The 23,353-nt window shown below is 52.7% G+C and overlaps 5 protein-coding genes across 5 annotated transcripts; 3 read left to right on the forward strand and 2 right to left on the reverse strand.

Annotated features, from left to right (window-relative positions):
* Positions 1–516: 516 nt before the first annotated feature.
* On the forward strand, positions 517–1,430 carry SAPIO_CDS5526 (uncharacterized protein; the record flags this gene model as incomplete). The annotated part of the gene is made up of 2 exons (XM_016787837.1): positions 517–772; positions 1,069–1,430. 2 exons carry the CDS (start codon positions 517–519, stop codon positions 1,428–1,430), a joined length of 618 nt encoding a protein of 205 aa, XP_016642152.1.
* Positions 1,431–5,137: 3,707 nt separating this feature from the next.
* Positions 5,138–6,657, forward strand: SAPIO_CDS5527 (uncharacterized protein; the record flags this gene model as incomplete). Its single annotated transcript, XM_016787838.1, has 2 exons — positions 5,138–5,891; positions 6,128–6,657. 2 exons carry the CDS (start codon positions 5,138–5,140, stop codon positions 6,655–6,657), a joined length of 1,284 nt encoding a protein of 427 aa, XP_016642153.1.
* Positions 6,658–9,695: 3,038 nt separating this feature from the next.
* Positions 9,696–14,543, reverse strand: SAPIO_CDS5528 (uncharacterized protein; the record flags this gene model as incomplete). Its single annotated transcript, XM_016787839.1, has 6 exons — positions 9,696–10,261; positions 10,338–10,425; positions 10,490–12,633; positions 12,710–12,840; positions 12,906–12,940; positions 13,812–14,543. 6 exons carry the CDS (start codon positions 14,541–14,543, stop codon positions 9,696–9,698), a joined length of 3,696 nt encoding a protein of 1,231 aa, XP_016642154.1.
* A 1,397-nt stretch (positions 14,544–15,940) lies between these two features.
* On the forward strand, positions 15,941–17,374 carry SAPIO_CDS5529 (Acetyl-CoA acetyltransferase; the record flags this gene model as incomplete). The annotated part of the gene is made up of 4 exons (XM_016787840.1): positions 15,941–16,005; positions 16,096–16,145; positions 16,208–16,283; positions 16,366–17,374. The coding sequence occupies 4 exons, from the start codon at positions 15,941–15,943 to the stop codon at positions 17,372–17,374; spliced, it is 1,200 nt and encodes a 399-aa protein (XP_016642155.1).
* Positions 17,375–18,150: 776 nt separating this feature from the next.
* On the reverse strand, positions 18,151–22,992 carry SAPIO_CDS5530 (Histone deacetylase complex protein; the record flags this gene model as incomplete). Its single annotated transcript, XM_016787841.1, has 7 exons — positions 18,151–18,702; positions 18,773–19,977; positions 20,091–20,535; positions 20,596–21,426; positions 21,486–22,062; positions 22,119–22,219; positions 22,402–22,992. The coding sequence occupies 7 exons, from the start codon at positions 22,990–22,992 to the stop codon at positions 18,151–18,153; spliced, it is 4,302 nt and encodes a 1,433-aa protein (XP_016642156.1).
* Positions 22,993–23,353: the final 361 nt, after the last annotated feature.

A 23,353-nucleotide genomic window follows, 5' to 3' on the forward strand; every position in this document is an offset into this window, starting at 1 on the left:
GCGGCGACACTTTTTTTTTTTTTGCCCCTCCACTTTGCTAAACATGCTAAACTCATAAAGTGGACAGCTGGATTGAGACATCAATTTGATACGCCTGCCTTGTGTCGTCGCCTCACACCTCCTTCCATCTTCATCCACATTTGCAGCAACGCTACCGACACTACCCCGGGCTACCCCTCAACGGAGGCGAGAGAGGCTCCTCACGGACTCCGTACTTCCTACAGCTCTCGTGATACATTATACCTGCCACCAACCTGCGACTTTTCGGCACCATCTCGGTAGCTAACGTCACAGCTTCTCCTCTGCCACACACGCATCCAGGCACACCCACACACCTCCCACGAGCTCAACGATCCCGTAACCCTGCGTGGTGCCCTTGCATCTCCCACTTTGCGTCAACCTAAGAAGCCGAACTCCTCCGACAAGAGAGGGGAAACTACAGAACCCAGAAAAGAGCAAAAAAAACTTGACCCTGAAAGAGGGGGCCAGCAAGCAGAGCAAACCAGAGCAGCGGTCATGGGCAAGGATAACGCCAACCCGACAATTCTCAATGTGTCTCAGCTGCCAACGAGGCAGGCCAAGAAGAAGAAGGTCGCCCTAAGCGGGCCCGGCACAAAATACGCCAGCCTCATCTTCTCCCGCCCTGCCTATCTTTCGTCATCTGCGTCGTCCTCGGACGATGAAAGCACCTTCGACGAATGGAGTGGGGCCGAACAGGGGTTCACCGACGATGGCTTCGTGGAGGAGCCAATTGATGAGCAGGAGATTTACGGTAAGATAATTCTCCATCTCGGCCTTTTACCTTGCCCCTAAACTCCTCAAACACAACACACGTCCGCCGCGCAGACATCACGAGAGGAAAGAAACCATGCCATATGCCGCAGATGCCGCAAGGACATATCCCTTGCCAGCAAAGATACTCAGGAGATATGCGCGGGAGATCTGCCATTTTATTTGTCTATCCCCCTCAATGATGTGGTCCCGACTGCTCCTAGATATTTTTGGACGCAACCCTAGTTGCGGATCACACAACTGACGTTTCACAAGATCTCATATCCACGATATCAGATCCAGAGCACCCTCTATCCCTGGGTCAACTGGCAGTCGTCAACCTCCCGGATATCCACATTACCCCGCCCCCATCGTCGGGCGCATTCTCGGATCCTGATGCCCTGGTAAACGTCCTCGTGGAGATCACACCCACCATTACGCATTGCTCCCTGGCTACGATCATCGGTCTCGGGGTAAGGGTTCGTCTCGAACAGGCCTTACCGCCCAACTACAGGGTTGATGTCCGGGTCAAGGAGGACACGCATTCTCAAGACGACCAGGTTAACAAGCAGCTGGGGGATAAGGAACGTGTCGCGGCGGCCCTCGAGAACCAAGACCTGAAGAGGATGTTGGACTCCATGCTCTCCACTTGCACGTGAGCAACGGGCCTCAGCCTTGCCGATGAAATCTAAGCCTTCGATATCCAGTAGTTTGGTAGGGGGTGGCTTTGAGGCTTGTAAGCTAAAGCAGACTGGTGGAGACGCCTCTTCGGCCCTGTTGGACGGGGGAAGTGCGGTTGAATGCGGAATGACACGGAAAAATAGGATTAAGACCGAGCAGACCACGGACTCTCTTGCATGCCGTTCAACTTATAGGGACAGATAGGTTGCAAACCCAGCATGGCAGTGACGGTGACGGTGCGCCCTGGTGTCAAGTACTAGGTACTTACGTACTCCTACTCCAATGACACTTCCCTCCGTTCAGCAAGGAAAAACGGTGACGGATCCCGCCTACCGAACAAGGAAGTGATGGGGCCTTTCCCGGTCTAATGCAGGCCGAGGTGGAGCGAGGGACTCCGGGACCTAAGAAAGAAGGGGAAAACAAAACATGGGATGAAGGTCGGAAGCAATGATGGCGACTAACAAAACACCGACTTGCCCCGGAATAGATAATAATGCTACCACAATAAGACCAACTCTTCTCTTGAGCCATAGCAGTCTAAGGGTATAGTGTACACCGAGTGTGCTAGATTGACCGGGCTGGGTTCCTGGTGCGTGGATCAGCGGTCGTCTGGATCCGCACAAGTCAGGTTGAAGCCTCAGAACGGAGCTTCACCTGGATGTCACTCAGACGGCGGACGCGCTGGCAAGGCGGCCCTACATACGTGGGAGAGAGCAAACACAGCACACTACGACCACCCTCCCGCCTCTACGAGTGGGACGTGCACTGAATCTAGAAGCTCTTTTGACGTTACAACGCGCTGAGAACCCACCGTCGACGAGGTGCTGCTAGAACTATAAATGTTTTCAGCTATAGCTTATTATTGCCTTACTGAACTTTTGCGAACACGAATCCTTCGACTTAGGTGGCTTGGCATCATGTTCAATATTTCCTCCAAACCAGGTTACTCTACCCAGACTTTTGTAGTTGTATCTTGGTATTCTTCCGAGGAAACCAAGCGCATCGTTGCGGTCCTTTCTTGTTTTTGGGATAATTTCCAAGGCAGGCGCGGGTTTCGCGAATTTTCTGGACAATGATCTGGCCTTCCCTGTCATTATGAGGCTTGGTATATAGGCTCGTCCCGTCATTGAGGTTCCGAGGCTTAAAGGTCCCGGTCCAGGGGGCTGTGATCTCATTAAGCACGCATGATATCGATGTTCCCGCAATAATACAAGAAACCGAATTTCATTTCTTCATTCTTTATGCGCATCTCTGGGTCCCGGTCCCATATCCAATAATTCCCATGCCAAATTTCACGCATGCTAGCCTTACCGATAAATTCCGTTAACAAGGTCCTTCTAGAACTACTTCCAGGCCATTCGAAGAACACGGGAATAACACGGCTATTGATTTTCTTACCAGGGGGAGGGGGTCTTGATAGAAATTTCTTCTCAACCGTGTCATCCCTCGCCGACCCGCAACCTCGCCTCGTCTCGTCTAGATCCCAGACTCTTTGGCGCGTTCTCTCCACCGGCCCACGGTGACCCTGGTAGACCCGGATAGGGAAGGGGTGGAGGCATTCGTGGGATTACGCGGATTTGTTCCCAAGAGGATCGCCTACTCTTCATCCAAAGAGCAGCTCCCCATGTCACAGAGAACCGCAAAATTCTACTTCGTACGAAGCTGAAATATCTGCAGTGGGAAGTTATTCTCACGAAACACATGACCTTACTATTTCGTAAAGAGTTTAGGACTATAGGCATAGCAGGTAGGTATGGGAGGAAAGGCGGTATAAAGAAGAACGGTTAGGCCTCTGGTGGTGTTGCCTTGGAGAACATTAATGCAGTCCGCATTAGACCTACACAGAAAAGCCGTGTTTTGGGGGTATTGTACTTGATGTCCTCTGGGTGGATGTCTGCATAACTCGACTCACGGCCTCATCTGAGATGTCCGTACCCTGGAGGCCCCAGGTGCAAATGTGGCGAGTTAAGCTTGTGAGGCGCCTGATACCGGACGATAAAGCCAACCTCTGACGAACCGTGATGCCCCAATCAGCCTTACAGTCGCGTATCTAGTCAACTCGGATCTGGCTAATGTTCGGTTTTTGTATGTCGGCTTGCCGGTCTCTCGGCTAAGGCTTTCGCGGAATGGGGCTCCGACGGCCCCGGAATCCGCTGGAAATAGAGTATGGTCTCCCCAGATGGTCTTCTGCTGCTCTAGGAAGCCGGCCAGGCTTTGAGACGAGTAGGGAACCACTTGTCTCCTGGATTAGATATGGATCCCTTCGATGTGAGGCTCCTATTATGCTGGACCGTGGAGCTTTTGAAGAAAGAAGTATGGCAAGCCCCGATGTATTTGGATAGTGTTGTCCTGCGCCGTTGCGCTTCCTCTCTCTGACCAGCTTCCTCGACACACCCCGCCCCAAGCCTTGTCTTTGGAGGCTGCTATCAGCCGCAGTGTCTCGAATGTTAGACTACGAAGGGAGACCGGTGATTTACCTATGACCTTGGCGAGTTGGTTGGGTCGATCACCACACTGATGTATCATCTAGATCTACTATAATATGCAAGATTGCAGGCGTCGTCAAAGACAGCTTCGCAGGCCGAGCACCACCCGACTCGAGACATACTCTATTCGGTGGGAAGAGCGGGATCTAGAATTTCCCGAGGACACGAAGGGTTTCAAGAGCATTTGCGATTGCCGTCAAGGATGCGAAGCGATGCTCCCGAACGCCATATCCCCGACCTGTCTACAGGGGCGGGGAGAAGGGGGGGTTGGTTGTCTGCAAGATATTGCGAGTACCATGTTCCCTATAGGCGCAGATATACTTGCTTGCGACGTCCCGTGCCACATGGCAGTCTCCGTCTGTCAACCATTGGCTGCTGAAGGAACTCACTCAGTTTAGTGTTGAACTGGGAAATGGTTGGTTACTACTTTCATATTCAGTATTCAGTACCGGGGATGGCCTCCGAGCGACCTAGAATGATACTATGCCGTTTCTAGCTCGGGTCTGCTTTTACTTTCTGGCTGGCTTGGAAGTGAGGAGTACACTTCGGCAGCACGGCATAGAGAGAACCAAACCGAGAGGGCAGAATATGAGTTTGTAACACACAAGACCGAGTGCAGCCTGGCGCCTCTCATATCTCTGAGCTGCATCATGTCACGAGGTGGTGCGCAGCAATGTGCAATAATAGGTAGAAACCGGCCAGGCTTTGGACATCACTATCACATTGTTGTCGTCGCTGCCAAGGAGATTAAAACCCCTCACCTTGCCGCCGAACTTTGCCTCACTCCGGGTTTGTGTAGAGCCCTCGATGCCAGGCCTTGGGAACATTTCCACCAGCAGAGCAAAGCCATAGGTTCACCTTCCACTCTACTTCACCTTCCGTAAGTTGAAATTTTGTTTGCGCAACCCTACAATCGTATAACCTCAAAGCGGCCGCTAAGCGGACCACTCGGATTCGCAGGACCGGCCCGGAGTTCTTACTGCTCCCCGGAAATGTCTGCACACGAAGAAAACGTCACTGTCGGATGGATCGCTCCCCTTGCCTTGGAGGTCACACCCGCCATGGGAATACTAGAGGGCCGAGAAGAAATTGAAAGCCACAGCACAACGTACCATGTAGGGCGGGTGGGACGCGACTGGGTCGCGATAGTTGTTTGTCCTACCATTGGCACCCATCCGGCCACAACGGCCCTCGCCAAAATGCGCGCCTCATTTCCGAGAATCCAGCACATTCTCGTGGTTGGGATAGCTGGTGGGGTGCCCTGCTACGGCCAAGACGAGGACCAGATTGTACTGGGAGACGTCGTCGTCAGCGTCTCTCGGGGGAAGGAAGGAGGAATAACATATTACCAGTTCGGTGCCTATGTACCGGGAAAGAAGTTCTCTCCTAGCGGGCATACCCTTCATCCATCTGATTCCCTACTCTCCGCCGTACAAAACCTCCGGTCAAAATATATGTGGAAGGGTGGAACTAGGATCCCAGAAATTCTCCGTGGTCTGCGAGAACTCCCATCTGAAGAGGAGCAGCTAGAGTACGAGGACCCCGGGAGCGACCATGATTACCTATTTCCGGGTAGCTACCCCCATGAGGATGAAACAAAACTGTGCAAACATATTTGCGATTCATCGAAGGCACAAACCCGGAAGGATCGAGGCTCCAAAGCTATGCGACGAACAGATTACCCTCGTATCCATTACGGCAACATCGCCTCGGCTAATGCACTGATGGTGTCAAGCGAGATTCGGGATGAACTTCATAGACAATATGAAGTTATTGGCTTTGAGATGGAATCCGCTGGAATAGCACAAAACTGTCAGGCTTTGGTGATCCGGGGCATCTGTGATTACGCCGATTCGCACAAGAACAGGAAATGGCAAAAATACGCTGCAGCCACGGCGGTGGCGTACGCAAAGGAACTCCTGTTGACTCTTCCAGCAGAGAAGGGTGAGGAAGGTGAGTCTATACATATAGTCAGTGACCTAGTTACACTTGAGCTGGCCGACTGTTTGCTGACCCCTTGAGGAGACGGCAAAGCAGCTACAGTAGTGGCGTGCGCAAATGAGGTCCGACCGAATGTTCCAGCCAATATATATAAGAGAGGTGAGTCTATATATAGCCAGTGGCCTAGTTATTGACAATTACATTTAAACTGGTTGGCTGTTAGCTAACATCTCAGGGAGGTGATAAAGATATGACGGCACCTTCAGTCACTGTTGGACAAAGCTCCTCGTGCAGTTTGGAAGTCGAACGCGCTAGAGAATACTTCGACCGCAAGGACTTCCTAAACGCCTACTACGCCTATAAACAAGCGCTCTCGAACCTGCAAAAGCCTGGCGCCTCGACAAGCAGGCAGGAGCTCTTCCAGATCCACAACCGGATGGTAGTATGTCTGTTGACCCTCTCGTCTGACGGCAAGGGCTTCAATATACAGGAGAACCTCGAAGAAGCGCAGAAACTAAGCCTCAGGAGTGAGGTGTACGCCCTCGACCGAGACTGCAAGGCCTGGGTGTTAGTCATGCAGTGGTGTATCGCGTTCCGCAAAGCTAGGGAGGACAGTAGTCCCAGGGGACGGATCGACCCCGCAACTATGGCGGAGTTCGCGGACTCGTTGGAGAAGGTGAAAAGCAAAGTGATTTGTTTGCCGGATGACGGGTACCCTGTGGACGAACAGATTGAGTCTATAGAGGACCTGAGGAAGAACATGTTAGGTATCCACTAAGCGGTTAAAATACTGTCGCTCCTTCGGTTCAATGCCAAATAGCAGTAGAAGCTTGCTCTTTTACACTAGCTACGTCCACGGTCAAGATATAACTAGTGAAGGAATCGCCAGAGCCTCGCCAGTCGATATTACTTATATACATAAAAGCAGCGCCATTTATAGTGGACGGTGTTGGTCCTGGCGAAGTCCTCTCCCCGCAGCTTCGGTTCATCCATTAGTGTAGTAGCAACGTCGCGCTCTATGTGACTCGGGTGGAGGGGGGGGGGGCCACTTCCATCTAGTCTTAAACTCGAGGTGCCAATATCGTCGCGAACGAACGGGTCGGGCTCAATATATGCGGACGCGTTTCTCGGGCTGAGGTTCGGTTGGGCGCGCTTTGCATTGGCTGGCTGTCGACTGAACTTGATGGGTGGCTGGCGAGCTTCGAGCGTTTCGAGCGCTTGTGGCAGAAGTACAGTAACGCGATAATGATGCCAAGGAAAAGGATACCGAGGCCAAGGCCGAGACCAAGACGGAGGCCACGGGAATTACCACCCTGCCCGGGTTCTGAATTGCCGCCGCCGCTGCCGCCGTCGCCAGGACTTGAGGAAGAGGTGGGTGGAGACGAAATGTGCGAATTGGACACGGTGGGAGAGATGGGTCCCTCGCTCAACACCAGGGAGCCGCTAACCGCAAGCTCCGGGAGGACAGCAGTCATCTGATTGTCCAAGAGCTCGGTCGAGATGTATAGTGTCGTGGGCGTGGTAGAGCAGTCCCAAGATGTAGCCGTCTCCGTGCCCCTGACGATATACCTGGCCTCAACACACTCGCCAAAAAGTGTACCAGATCATGTCCTGCGAGCCTCTAGGCGAGTTCGAATTGTAAGCAGAAGCGGCACGGCAGGTCGTAAAATAGTTGCAAGTCGTTGAGCCCCGAGGTTCCCGACTGCAGCATCCAACATGTCCGTTGTTTATTATAGCGCAAAGGCCGCTCCCCGCACACCGAATCGGGTCCTCTGTAAAAACTTGGTCAACTTCGCGCACTTATGGAGCACACAATCTAGAAGAGAGAGACATCAATGATTGTATTATAGGCATAGGAGCCTTACGTACCAAGGATTCCTTCCACCCAACCGCAATATTCTGGGCCTAGGACAGCCCGATTCTGCAGCGGCAAGGCAGTAGCCATGTAATAGCGGGCCTGTGCCGGGGGAGTAACTGGGGCTGATAGATGGTCCACGGCTGGTTCGGGGCCTCTCTGGAAAGTTGCTGTTGGTCGGGATTGAGGTATTGCGGCAGTCAACGGCGTGTTCAGGGAGAGTGAGAGGAGAAATGTTAATGTCGTGGCGCCAGCGGGCCAAACCCTTTCGGCTCGTAGCTTGGTCATTTTTCAGAATCGATAGGTAGTTGGGAATTAGATCGAAGGTCGAACAGTGTTGTTCGAGTTTGGACCTAGGCAGCGGGCTGGAGAACGGCATTTTAAAGCGACGAAGTGCTATCCCCCCCTCTTCCCTCAAGGCTCCCGGATTCGTGGGACTGGATGTTCTATTTCATTCTGCACGATTTCAGGGGCAGAAAATGCCTGGCAGTAAGGGAGACGTATGTCCATCAGCTAGGCGAGCATCACTCGGCGGTTCCGTGACGGCCCAGGCCAATCCCAAGGCTCCGAGTCGCAAAGTACCAGCCCCATTGATGATGTCTCTCACCTGGTTTCCTACTGAATATCACATCCAGCAGCACGAAGTATGTACTTCGGTAATCAAATACTTTCTACGCCAGAAACACTGCCACCTTTGGGCGCATATGCTTTACGTCTGCTTTAGCTAGAGGGAAGGCATAGAATGAGCGTTCTTCAGGATGGGCTAAGAATGGTACAAGTAGAAGACGGGTGGCGGCAGGGAGAGAATGGACGAAGGCCATGCCCGTCATTCATTGTACTCACAGCCTTGCCATGAATTGCGCACATGGCTGGGGCGGAACCAACCCGCAGCACCATTTACCAAGAATTTGATAGTGAAGTCTACCGGGTGTCCATTGGATTTCCCATCGGATTGTTGAGCGCGCTGGCTTCGCCTGCATCCTATTGATCGAGGTGACCAGCGCCACCTCATTTGACTGGTCTCCAATACTGGAAAACCATGGCCTGCCAAGGCTATGGTTTTGGCTCCTCAATCTTCAGACGGGATGGTAAGTTACTCCGAACGAGCCACTGCCGCCCTAGATTACGCGCCGGGAGCAGTTCGTACTTCGTAGTGTGCTCGACCGTGTCACTCGGGATCTAATAACAATCAGCTTCTATTCAAAAGGGGGGGGGGAGGTTATATTGGGATTTTAGAGAGTATACCGCGCCGTAGTCTTACGCAGCGCATGGGAGACTGGGAAATGGCGCGCGTGTGCGTGTCGAACCTGCGTTGAGGCATCACATCGTAAAATATGTTGCGTCACTGGACCCCTAAGTCTAGAAGTCCTTTGATGAGAGCGGCTGGCTGAAATGCAGGTAATGTTGCGAAATAACCTTAATGAGCCAACCGAGCCGTCCTTTTTGCATAAGGCCGGTCTTGGCTGGTTCGTATTGACTCCGGATTAAGAAGTACCGCTATGTACAAGTTCACCAGACCTCTGGCCAAGGGAGAGAGGGATTGGGTCCGACAAGGGGTTTTGGGGTATTTGACTAGAAGATTGGACGGCCGCGTTTTCGGGCCGGCTGATGTGAAACTAGAAAAAGGGATCGACGAAGTAATTCTACTTCGTGAAGGAAATAAAGTGTCCAGTTTGGTACTTGTTATGCGGATCATTTGACACCATCGAGACGGCGCAGGGCCTGCCGCACGCACGCGACAAGAATCCGGGGCGCGGGCCGGCGCGAACTCTGTATGCCTGGGAACTTTCAATGGACTGGGAGACCATGAGCAACTACTCCGACATCTACACGTCAACTGCACGATTTGATTGACCGTCTTAAATTGGTCGCTTGTAATTCTCCCACAGCAGGAAATGGCGCCAAGGACCTATTCTCTAGCTCTCCAACACCGCTACCCTTCACCCTCAAACAAAAATTCATCATACCTGATCCAGCAACCCACTCTCCTTCAGCTGCCCATACTGTTCCCCCTCCATATACGTCGCAACAGAAACATCATCGCTAAGCCCCTTCCTCCTCCTCGTCTTAAGCACAAAGTCCCTAGCCGTAGCCTGCACGCTCGCCGCTTGCAACGGCCTCACCACCACCGACTTATCCAGCGGATCCCCCGGCACGACGCTCCAGTGCTCGAACAGCAGGCTGACCGAGGCGGCGCCCTGCGTCTTGATGCGGAGATCCGTCTCGAAGCCGAAGCTGTCGATGACGGGAACGAGGCCGGTGACACGGCTGAGGGGGGTCCCAGCGATCTGGGACTCGGTGAGGACGTGCCCGCGGCGTCGGGCGAGGCATGTGTAGACTTCTGTCGTGTAGCTGTCGAGGCATGTTACTGATACTTGGTAGACGGGCTCCATCAACCGGGGGGAGGATAGGAGGAAAGAGGAGTAGCATGCGCGTCGGACTGTGGGGATGATTTGGCTGTGGCCACGGTAGATGGCTTCTGACGGTAGGACCACATCCGTGAGCCTGAATTTTGTATTCCGGATCGCTATAGTTTCACATCAAAGAGTTAGCCAGTGTTCTTCTCTCGACCCTAGATCTCAACAGGAGGCATCTAGACTTACGCTCTTCTATTAACGGGCCTTCTCTTGCCGCCCAGTTAAATCCTTGCTTGATGGAGTCCCTGACAGTCCTTAAAAGCTTCTTGTCCACCTGCACTATATGTTAGAATAACTTGGAAAATCAAGACAAAAAACATTTGGTCTGAATAGCTTACCTCTCCTGGCAGGGTATCATCCTGCAGGATACTCGTTCCAAGATCACCAGGACCAAAAGCCCAAACATTACGCGCCGCAAGCTTGTCCCAGCCATAGTTTGTCTCGAAGAACTCCGCGGTTTTCCGTATAGGATCCTTGATCTTCACCGCGCCGCTCTCGATATCGGGCGAGATGCCCTCGTCAAGGGGTTCCGCGATCATGGTGAGGCGGACCTTCTTGTTCGGCGAGATGGCGAAGCACTTCGTCATGGACTGCTCAACGACTGTCTCGCAGAAGCCAGTCATGGGATCGGACACCTTGACTTCCATGTCCGAGTAGAGTTTCCTCAGGTCATGTAATACACAGTCCATGTACAACTCTCCGGTGCCGATAATGACGTGCTCTCCTGAGTCCTCGACCTTGGCGTCCATCAAGGGGTAGCTCTTCTTGATCTTCCGTAACCCGTCTAACATCTTGGGTAGCTCGGAGGGGTTTACAGGCTCCACGGCCACTTTCAGGACTGATTCGGTGAAGTGCGTTATGGGCTTAAAGATATAGGCATCCTCGTCGTCTTCGAGCTTAGGGGGAACTATCGTTGCCGTCTTCACAATCGAGTTATCCACGCCGCTGAGTAAGACCCATTGTCCGGCAGGCACACCATCTGTTGGAATATTGTATCTCGTCTCCGCGATGAATACATCATCCAATCTCGCCATAAGCATGTCTTCCTCATCGTCTATAGAATAGCCTTCTCCGAGGACACGGACTTGGGCTCCGGGCCGCGCCGTTCCGCTAAGAACTCGCCCAAATGAATAGAATGATTTCGCGTCTGAGGTATTGAAGAGTTTGCTGATGTGGACGACAAGGGGGCCGTCTGGGTCGCACGCAATCATGGAAGCAGCAACCTTGGAATCGAGAGGACCGGTGTAGTATTTTTGAAGGTAATTTTCTGCAGACTCGACAGGAGAGGGCACGTGTTTGAGAATCATGTCGACAAACCCGTGTGACGCTCCAAAGAACTGCTCGCAGGCTAGCTTGAGCAGCACCTTCGCGTCGGATTTGTACTGGCTCGGCTTCAGGAAGATACCCAGCGATTCCAGAACCGCTCGGAGGTCTTCCGGAGAGTCGGTAATGCTGTGAGTAAAGAGTTTGTAGATGGGCTCGAGCACGAAGTGAAGGAACGACCGGTTCGCACCGGGCTCCGCAGCTTTCCTTGTGAACGCCCTCTTCTTAGGGTTGAAATAAATATCTCCCCATAACCTCTTGGCGAACTCGTCCACGTCGATACCGCCGTACGCATCCGTGTACATCTTCGCGAATGAGGGTAGAGTGAAGGACCAGCCGAGCTCGGCGGAGGCGAAGAGGACGTTGCCCTTTTCTGGGCTCAACCTCTTCGCCGCCCCCTTTCCTGGTATCGCTTTTTCTATAACAGCGTTCACCTCCTCTACCACGTGCCGTATCTTGAAATACGCCTCCTTGGGTGGAAGCCGTAACTCGAGGATAAGTCGGTCCATCTTGTTTAGTATCAAGGTCAGAGGAATGTCCTCAAGTACCGCATGCTTGATGATCCGCTCTGTATTGACCTGAACACCCTCCAAAACATCGACGACCAAGCATACACCGTCAACTAGGCGAAGAGCGGCAGCAACCTCGTCGACAAAGTTGACATGGCCCGGCGTATCGATAATGTTCACGAGATGCGACTTGCCCTTCGTGTTCGGCAATACCAGGCTCATGGGTGCCGCTTTGGCAGAAAGACCCCTTTCCCTCTCCAAGATGCTGATGTCAGTGTACCGAAGCTGCTCGTCCCTCTTCCTGCCTGTTCTCCGTTCTAGGCGATCGGTGATGTTGTGGGTCTCGAGCACGAGCATATCCATAAACGCCGTCTTTCCGTGGTGCAAGTGACCGGCTAACGCGACGTTTCGAGTCTGTTCGGGGAAGTTCATAAGGCTTGTCATGAAATTCCTATCGAAGAATACGGGGGGAAGGTCGGCCTCCTCGATGTTGAACTTCTTTTGTTCGACCGGCGCGATGATGGGTTCGGACAGCGGTTGCGCATCGACCTCCTCGACAAGGGCTTCGACTTCGGCGCCGTATGTCTGCTCGGCGGTCGGGTAGTATTGTTTGTCTTCGTGTAATATTACAGCGTTGGATGGGCCCTCTTCTGAGACTGGCTGTCAGCTTTCGTCACTGGCTGGCTGAAATGGGGATGAAAATGTGGCGGGAACGAGAAAACTTACCATCAAGTTGCATCACTTCTTGCCCGGCGACGACGCTTTCGTTGTCTTCATCGTAGACATACTTGGCGGCCTCGTCGCCGCGTTCGGAGCCCTCCTCCGACTCGGCCTCTTCGCCAATAAAGTTACCGAACCTAGTAACGCGGAATGATCAGTATCGGGGCGGTCGCATTGCGGATGGGGTCCCAGTCGCACATACTCATCGTATAGGTCATCCATCTTGCCGGCCCTGCTCTGTGAAGGGTCACGTTCTTAACTGATTCTTGGAATTGGCTTGTCTCGCGTCGCGCGTCGTCCAGCACAAAATTTCGTTGTCGTTGCGAGGCTAGGATCTAGAATCGCAAAGTACTGTCACGTGCTCTGCAAGGCTGCTGTTGGCGAGCTTAAGGTGTGTCTGTGCACGATACCGACCCAGAGACTGAGGTACAAGGTACTTGTCGCAACCTTCTTTGCGCTTTCATTCGAATTGCAGTTGCGGGGCTCCAACCTCTCAAGCTTCCAGCACTCGCCCAGTCCTTTTTAAGCCATTAAGAGCTCCTGGCGTGCATTCGGACAGGAAAATCCGTACATTGGCTGCGAAAAAGGTATTCCACTCCACTGACATTCAACATTCGTTCCCCCTAACCACCAAACGTTCTGTGGGTCCGACGAGTGTTTATGCTCATCGGTCACCAACGCATCGATTCTCTTCAGAAATCGTTCCTCACAAGATACGCCTCCATAGTCGCTCTTATATTTGATAGCGTTGTATTGTAGGCGAAGTTCTCACTACCGGTGCCGTACGTCGCAAACAGCTAAGCTCAGAGGTTAAGTGGAATTTGGAAGATTATCATTATGCTGCAATTCTATCTCGGATATTAAACAGATGAAGGAGAGTTATTTTTCTTTCCCCAGCAACTCTAATACAAACTCATATACACCTAGGGTAATAATGGCGGAAGGGATAGAGCGCAGAAGATGGGGCGTCAAACCGCCATATAAGCCACCCATCCCTTCTTCCCTCCAGACTAGTCGAAAACACTGGATAAGACCCGTATACTTCTGCCCACCTTGCAGTGGCGCCTGCCTTAGCCGCGTTCTTACAACCTGAAGGAATTGTAAGTACCCCAGAGCCCTTTGTGTAGTCGTGATAAAAGGACGAGTTTACCTCATGGGGATACGCAACTAGACCAGCAATAAGTTTCGAAAAGCCAGCCGCAGCACTAATCCCTGCGCCGGTGTCCTCTCGTTTTGTACCATGATCTCGCTTTGACAGTAGCGACTTCAGTTGTTCATATAAAACCAAATGCAGAGTCGTCTCTGCGGCGCCGAGATAGCTTGCCGTAACACCACGGAACAAGCCCTTGATACCTTCCTGTCGCAGCACTTGTCGTACACAGTCTATGCTGTTCTTATACTGCAATTCCGAGCGGGAGCCGGTTTTCTCTACGCTAGACCGATCAAGTTGTAGCCGTGTCTTCACCAGCCATATCGGATTTGTCGCCGTGGCAGTGACAATGCCCGCCGCAGCGGCAGAAATAGCAGGGACAATAATGGCGTCTTGGTCGCATTGTAAAGCCTCGGATACCATGCGCTTACAGTTACCGTACGTGTAAAACTTGATCGCAGTAGCAGGGACTACGCCCACCAGGCTCGGACCTAGACCGCGAAACAAGCCGCGCCATCCCTCGAGCTGGGGAATGGAGGCAAGGATGCGGAAGGTCTCTCGGAAGTGGAGACCGACAAGCTGGATCGGCCCAGTAGCAGAAGTGTGAAGGGCGGTAGCAGATCGGTAGAATTCGCCTTGCAATCGGGTTCTTAATACATCAAGCGGTGATGTGAAAATCGCGGTGGCCATTCCACCAGTCCTAATTATCAACAGTTCAATTAGAAAGCGAGCAGAGTTGCGCGTATCAAGGAACTGTGCATACGCTCCGGCGACCAAGTGGACCCAAGACTTTACTGCATCAGTCTTCGACCGGCCATATTGCGAAAGGGGCTTGGGTGACGGACGATTATCCGGCTGGCATTGAGGCGTTGACGGTGAATTCATTGCCACCTTCCCGGAGTGATTGCATCAGGAAGGGAGTATGTGTGCATATTCCGCCGAAGTCTTTACGAAGTACGAAGGTACCGAAGCCTTGGAAAGGGGGCAGGGGAAGTTGAGGGTGTGACATTGATTGCTCCTGGTCGCTCAGACACTCACCGAGCCACTCACCGAACGTCCCAGTTAAGGTTGATGCCTAAGGAGAGCACAGAGCACATTAATTAATCATAAAGTGTGTAATCGTTCTTTTATAGATTCCAGCATCGACACATTGGCCCGTCTAGAGAGTCGGGGGGAAATTGAATCAACATAGTTGTCTCATGCGCTTTTCCATCTCTGCGGTTCCTGAAAGCTGGGAAGCTTCCTCAAACATCAGATTGGCAAGCCGGTGGACCCTTGACGGAGCCAAACTGTTTTGGGCCAGTCTCTGGTGGTAATGCGTAAGACTGAAGTATTTTTGCCTAGGAATTATGTGTAAAAATACATCATGATGACCAGAATCATGTCGACAGTGGTCACCCTTGTTCAGGAACTCTTGAATCTTGGGGCACTCTGAGAGCGGATCATTATCGGCTAAAGCTCCGAGATCCCTTCAGACTGTCGCAATTGCATTTGCTGGGGTGGAATGCGGGGTCCTACTACAAGGTACCCGAATCGAAGAGGGGTAATTCGAGTGGGACAGCAAGATCGAGATTGTACTTGTTCGAAGTACTTGTACCAGGGCAATAAGCTTCAAACAGTACCCAAAGCCCAACCTCTTCCGGTTCAAAATCAACGAGCTTGATAGTGGAAATATGGACTTTTATGTTGGCAATTGATATCGATGCGATCAGACATTGAGCTTGCCCTTGCGTGTGATGAGATGCAGCACGGCCAAGATGAATAAAACCGAAACTGTGTTGAGAATCAATCGCCGAGTCTAGAACGTGCATCCCTGGAAATACGGCAGCCTAACACAACAATTTGAAGAACCTCTCCGAAAACGGCTTGTAGCGCAACAATTTGAGGTTGCCCCCTTGACCGACTTCAAAGCCATAAAATCTCAACCTCCTCTAGCTTGCTGTACACGACAGAGCAGCTCTTATAGATACCCACCGCCTGTCTGTTCCCCCCCTTTCAGCCCATTGCTGTAGTAGTAGGATCACTACCTCCTCCTCTCGTGCTATCCATCCTCTTTGATTCTTCGAATTGTCCTGTAGCTCTCCATCATGTCGAACCTCCCTCCTGTCTATATCGTCTCTGTTGCGAGAACCCCAGTTGGGTCGTTCTTGGGGTAAGGCCTGTCCTTGTTTCCTGCCACCCTCTTGACCTACACTGGGGAAAAGCGACAAGGCAAGGAGACTAATTTGCTTTTCGACTCTAGCTCTCTATCCAGCCTCGACGCCGTTCAATTGGGCGCTCTCGCCATTAAGGGTAAGCGTTTCTCTTGGGGACCCCGCCGTCATCACAGACCCCTCGTTCTAACTCCCCTCAAGGTGCTGTTGAGCGTGTCCCCCAGATCAAGCCCGAGGATGTAGAAGAGGTCTTCTTCGGCAATGTCTTGTCCGGCAAGTAAGTGATGCCCAATTGATCCTATCGAACATAATGTTCTTTCCCCGACCTTTCGCGGAGACTAATATCCCCTCCTCCCCAGTCTCGGTCAGGCCCCCGTCAGGCAATGCGCTCTCAATGCCGGCCTCTCCAACTCCGTCATCTGCACGACCGTCGGCAAAGTCTGCGCCTCCAGCCTCAAAGCCATCATCATCGGCGCCCAAAACATCATGACCGGCAACGCCTCCATCGTCGTCGCAGGCGGCACCGAATCCATGTCCAACGCGCCTCACTACCTCCCCAACCTCCGCAACGGCGCCAAGTACGGCGACCAGACCCTTGTCGACGCCGTCCTCAAGGACGGTCTCACCGACGCCTTTAAGAAGGAACACATGGGTATGCAGGGCGAGCTCTGCGCCGACGACCACAGCATCGACCGCGCGGCCCAGGATGCTTACGCTATCCAGTCCTACCAACGGGCTCAGGCTGCCAACGAGGCTGGTATCTTTGCCTCTGAGATCTACCCTGTTGAGGTTAGCGGAGGAAGGGGGAAGCCTCCCGTGAAGGTCGACCGCGACGATGAGGTTAAGAACCTCAACATCGAGAAGCTCAAGGTCGTGCGCCCCGCTTTCAAGCCTAATGGCGGTACCATTACCGCTCCCAACGCCGCCCCCATCAACGACGGCGCTGCTGCCGTCGTCCTCATGTCCGAGGCCAAGGTCAAGGAGCTCGGCGTCAAGCCCCTCGCCAAAATCCTCGGCTGGGGCGACGCCGCTCAGGAACCTGAGCGCTTCACTACCGCCCCTTCCCTCGCCATCCCCAAGGCCCTCAAGCACGCTGGCCTCACCCCCGCTGACGTCGACTACTACGAGATCAACGAGGCCTTCTCTGTCGTTGCTCTCGCCAACATGAAGATCCTCGGCCTCGACCCCGAAAAGGTCAACATCTTTGGCGGTGCTGTCGCCATCGGCCACCCTCTCGGCTGCTCTGGTGCCCGTATTGTCACCACTCTTACTACCGTCCTCCGCGAGAAGAAGGCCAAGGTTGGTGTCGCTGCTATTTGCAACGGTGGCGGTGGTGCTTCTGCTCTTGTTATTGAGAATCTGCAATGAAGCCAGGCGGCGCAGGACGCAGTGCCTGCTGCCACACCTCACCTATAGATAAATATGAGTGTTTACCTTCCCTCAGGAGTTTAGCAAAATCGGATTGACGGAGGACGAAAGACTGCGAGGAAGTCAAGTTTTCCGGTATATACAGAGGCGTCAAAAATATAGCTACAGGCCTCTCTAATAATTTAGCTAAAATATCACAAAATCAAAGCAAAATTTACGAATCGAATTTACGAATTAATGTTGGGTTTCATACAACCCGCGTGTGCTCTTCGAGAGATGCATCATCACTTCATGCAAATATCAATATCATTGAGTAACAAGTATGAACAACTGTCTACGACAGGCGCCAAAAGAAGTTCAGAGAGGAACGGCTAGCTAGTATTATACATATCTCCATGATGGCTTTTTTTCTCCCCCTTTCACCATCCGACCTTCCAAGACGTGCCGCCGTCCGACAAAAAAACAAAGAAGCAGTACGTACGCCCAAAGACAAGTCGACGACAAATCAATGATAATGACAGCGGGGCAAGGCGCCGACGCTCGAGACAACAAGCAGAATGCAGAACCCCTAAGAACAAAAACCCTTTCCGAAACAAATCTGGTCGTAATGTTGCTCACTTGGCCACCCAAAACAACTGGGTGGGGTACCAAAATGGGAAGCTAAAAATAAAAGAGAAAAGAAATAAAAATAAGAAGGGGGAATTCAGGATAAGACAAGTCGAATAGGAGAAGGATACGGAAAGAACAAAAAGTGATTGGATGAAGTCCCACCGGACTTATTCGGCCATCTCGACGTCTCGGGCCTCAGGAGCAGCAGCTTCTCCTTGTTCGGAGTCACCATCCGCCCACTTTTTGTAATCGGCCTTGTACTTCTCAACCTCCTCCTGGCTGAGGTCCTTCATCCACGAGTTGTTCAAGACGAACTTCTCCCGGAGGCGATAGTCACGCGCAAGGGTCGACATCTTGACAGCCTTATCGCGCTTCTCCTTCTCTTCCTTAGTGGCGGGAGCTGAGTTATACAGGAAACTCTCCGAAGAGCCAGCACCCCAAACCATCTTAGACGATCGTAGACAGATACTAACCACAAGATTCTCGTCATATGAGACAGGCTTGGGTATGCTTCTATCGTCAAGATCGACATCCGATGGAAGGTTGCGAGCGAGAACGACCTTTGAGAGCTTGGATCGGGGAATACCCTCTGTGGGTTCCACTCGGATGTAAGATGATATGTAATATTGCCAGCGCTGCTGGAGCTTCATCTCATCCATGTAGAAGGTCGTCTCGTCACGCTGGAGCCATCGGACGCTAGCTTCCGACTTGTCCGGTACCTAATCGGGTTCAAAGTTAGTAGAGTGAATCACAGTCAACGGAACAATACATTAATGAACTTGTGCATACCCAGCAAATAACAAACAACTCGCCATCCTTGACACATTTCTCGGCGAATTTACGAGCACTAATCTCGGTCTGGTAGCTCGTCTCCTCTCGCTCACGGCTAGCGAGGAATTGCTTGATGAGATCGTAGGTTTTTTCTTTTCCGTCCACGCTGCTGCAGGTAAGAGACAACCGGCAGAGAGTCCGGATGAGATCCTGGATCGTGTAGAGTTTCCAGCCCTTTGCAAGATAGAAGTGGCGAAGAACTTCTTGATAACGGGCCTCGTCAATGTCGCCCACGATGTATTCCTCGATCAAATCCATAGTCTTTGGCCAGTACGTGTCCGGGGTGTCAGAGGACTCGAAGTACAGTTTAGGCGATTCGGTTAGACCGACTTCATGAGCCGGTCGTACCCGGTGCATGCGCGCAATGGATTCTGTGACACTCTGCTCACTCTCTTTGACCTCGCGCAATCGTTGGTAGAGCGTATGGAAGATACTGAAAAAGACAAAAATGGACTGATTGCAGAAGAAGTTATACCATGGGCGTGGGAAATATCCATCGGCCTTCAGCTCGTTGTCAGCGGTCAGGAGGTCGCCATCTTCTCCACTCTTGAGAATGGTGGGCTTGGGGATAGTAGGCATCCATCGCTCGTTGGAGAGGTCTGATGACGCATGGTCGTCGTTGATTTCTGGTGTTTCGTCCTCGTTGCCAGAGGCAACATCCGGGGTAGTTTCCTTGCTGCCAGAAGCACTACCTTCCTTAGATGCGCGGGATTTGTTTGTGTTGCGGCCAGGATCGAGGACACCGCGGAGGAGATCGCCCCTCCTACCATTGCGACGGCTACGGCCATTAGTCAACTCCAAAGGTGTTGGGTCATCGGCATCCTCTTCTCCAGAATCCAGCTGGAATTTGGGGACTCGCTCCTGCACTGCGGCGTCGTCAAGGTCGAAGAAAGTTGGAATGAAGTCAACAAAGAAGTCCCAGATCCGCTCCTTCTCCGTGTTACTATGCTGGCTGTTATGGATTGCATAGAGCGCCATGAGTCGGAGGAGATCGAGGGTGACATCTTTGTCAGAGAAGGACCACTGGAACTGATGACGAGGTGCAGATCCCTTGAGGCTACGCTCTCTGCGTTGCTCCTCATGCTTGGTCTTGATCACGTCGACAAGATGCTTGGCCGAGAGTTGTCGCTTATCAGTCTGCTTGACCAGAATGCCCATGTGGTCTAGACTCTTGAGATGAATGTTTTCGGTTTGGGAGTGCCAGACCTTTGACCATTCACGCTGTTACAAATAGTTAGTACCAGTCCTGAACTTGGCTTGGTAAAAACAGAAAGACTTGCCTGGGAGAATCGCCATTCTTCATCCTTTTGTTTCATGCGGGCGAGAAGAATTGGGACGACGCTGAAGGGGTGGCTGTAGAGATCGTTCACAACATCAATACCCTTGTCGCCATACAGCTTCTTGCAGACGCGCTTGAAGATGGAAGTGGAGTGACCCGCTAGAGCTGCCGGCATCCGGAACTGCTCCTTCTCCTCGGGTGACATGATGAGCATCTGCTGGGCAATCGGCTCCAGAAGCTGGATGCACTTGAGGTTTGTCTCAATGTGGAAATCATAATCATGGCGCTCCTCCTCAATACGATGCAAACCTTCTTCATAGACGTTCTTACGATGAGCGACAAAGCCAGAGTCCTCCGACGCCCAAGTAGGGTGCGAAGCCCAGCCGTCATTCAGCACGGACATGCAAAGTTCGTCACGGCCGCTGCATGGCTTGAGGCGTTCCTGTTGGTATGGCGTTAGCATCTTGAAGCAAAAGGTTCGGGATTGACACTAAGAACTTACCCTTCGAGGAAGAAGTCGGTAACTAGGACCGTGGGCGCGACAGTTACTCAAAGAAACCTTGCCCGTTGGCGCGGCGGGAATATTGTCAACCAAGACATCCTGGGGATCATATTGGAGGAAGGCCTTCCAGAAGCTAAGGAGCTCCTGGTTCGCCATCAAATAATTGCATCCCTGGTGGTAAAGCGTGTCTCGGTCGATAATCTGTTGGTTAAACAGATTGCAGAGTTTGAGGAACTCGTTCATTGAAGTCCTGTTTCCAAGATGCTTCCTGACGCGATCGAAAAACGCCAGTTCCTCCTGGTTGGAAGTTGCTGCGGACGGGGGGGGGATAGGCTCCGGCATGACTGGCGTGAGAGTCGGTTCGATAACCGCCACATCCGATGTCAGAGGCTTATGGGCAAGCTTGGGCTTCTTATGAGCGGTCGCAGGAGGAATTACAGTACGGTTGGCTGTAGGGGTAATCTCAGCGGGGGCCGCAACCGGCGCAGGGGTTTGCTTATCGGGTCGGGGGCGCTTCTTAGATTCTTTGCTCGCGCTTGGGGGAGGGGCGAAGCTTCCCAATGGCGGCATCTTGGGACCGCCGAGAGCAGGCTGCGGCGTGTGCATTGCACCCGCAATTGCGGCCTGATCTTCACCCGCTCGGCCGGGGGTTGCCTTCTGCCCCGCAGATTCAGGAAGGAATTGCTTAAAGTCCTCGAGTAGGTCGGGCGCAGTGTGGAATAGAGCGGTGACTTGAGAATAGACATCAGCAATCGCCTTGGACTCCCTCTGATAGGTTTGGAGAATCTCAAGAAATTGCTTGTAGATCTCGGGTTTGTCCTGGAATCGGTTCTGCGTGTCAAGTTTGTTAGTAAGAAACCTACAGAATGAGTGAGCCCCGTCTGGCATACCTTGATTTTGTTTACGTAGCTAATGGCATGGTTGAACTCGACAGGTCCCCGCTTCTCCTGGTTGGCCAACTGCGCCGCGCCCACAGCGGCAGGCCCGGGAGGCCCGGAAGGAGTAGGGGTGTGGACATTTCGCTGGGCTGGGGGCCCCACGGGAGCAGGAACATTAGGCGGCTGGGATGCTCTTAGTTGTTGGCCTGGCGCAGAGGCATCAAAAGGAGGGCCACCCTGGCTCTGGGCATGCGGGTACACTGCAGGGCCGTTCTGCGGGGGACCGCCAAAAGGCGGTTCGGAGCCATCTCCACCGTGGGGGAGTTGTTGGGGCCAATTGCCTGCTCGGTGGTTAAAGAAAGGGTTGCGACCACCCGCTGGCTGGTGGGGATCACCTTGATTTGCCCTTCCAGCAATCGACTGAACTGTAGTGCCCATTGGGGTTGTAACCCTGATTGTGTTGGGATCATTCCCGGCGCCGCACTCTATGCGGTAGCCTGGGGGTAGGAAGGTATTAAACCCCTGGATGAGGTTGGGATGTCCGGCGAATAGCTCGGAAACTCGGTTAATGACTCCTGGGGTATCAATGCTACAGTATAATCATCAGTACTAGCATCTATGTTGTTGCTCGGGATGGCGACGTACGACTGGCTCTTGAAGTCCTTCATGATATCTAGGAAACGATTATAAACGTCCGGTTGGTCATGGAATTGGACCTTTACTTGGTCGAGGTATGTGAGCGCATCCTACAAGTGGTGGAAAGAGGAACAGAAAAGTTAGCAATGTGTTCGATAGGCCACAATACATGTAAAGTTCGACACTGGAGTAGAAAAGCAGGAAATCTGCTTGGGATAGGGACAAATTGAAGGGGAAAAGAGGAAAACCACTTCAGGGTCAGGTTAGACGTAAGACAGCGTCGGCCACGTACATTAAGGATAGGCTGTTGGCCCTGAGGAGCCGCGCCAGGACCTGCCTGGGGCGGAGCAGATGTCTGCACTCCCCCTGCAACTTGGCCTTGTTGAATAGGAGGCTGACCATCCTGGGCAGAGAGAGGGCCACCAAAGATTGCCTGGGAACCAGCCGGGGCACCATGCGGTCCACTGGGGGGGCCGCCTCCATGCGGCATCTGCGCAAACATTTGATGCTGTGGTCCAGGATTGCCTTGTGAGCCGTGCTGGACAGGCGGCCTGTTGCCTTGTTCGTGTAGGGGACCGCCGAAGTTGGCAACAGGACCGGAAGGGGCCCCGAGGGGTATGGCTGAGGAGGAACCGTGATTCGCGAGAAGGCCACCGGGGCTATGGATAGCACCTGGCAAGCGGGACGCTACTGGTTGATGGATGGGAATAGAGCCCGCGCTGCTATGGTGCGGCGGAATGTTCGGGTGGTATGGCTCACGGTGAGACCGCTCGTTTTGCTCGCGCTCACGATGAGCCATCTCGTCGACAGCACGCTGGCGCTGGTGGTCAAGGATTTCGCGGTCCCGTTCGAAAGCTGAGCCTCGTGGAGGCTGATTATTCATGCTGAGTGAACACTGTATTTAAAATAATAAACGTCAGTATAGGGAAAGTTTGCGCATGCGATAAACAATCCGTCGCGAAGGATAGCAGCGAAGGCGGGTGGGTGAGGGTGAAGACCCAAATGAGGCGAGGGCGAGTGTGGGAGGTCGGAGAGAGACAGGGAGCTAGCTGTCGAAAGGGAAACACTCACGTTACGAAACAGCAAATGAAGTCTGCCGCCTACATGTAGGAGACGAGCGCCATTGAATTCCGAAGGGACAATATCTCGAAAATGGGGTTGTGGGAAAAAGATGAATGGAGAGTAACAAATTCTGGTGTGAAGAAAATAAGTGGAAGCTCGGCTGCGTTTCTGCAGCACGTTTG

This window comes from Scedosporium apiospermum (assembly GCF_000732125.1).
Source record: "Scedosporium apiospermum strain IHEM 14462 chromosome Unknown SEQ_SAPIO_0099, whole genome shotgun sequence".
In the NCBI taxonomy this organism is placed as follows: Eukaryota; Fungi; Ascomycota; class Sordariomycetes; order Microascales; family Microascaceae; genus Scedosporium; species Scedosporium apiospermum.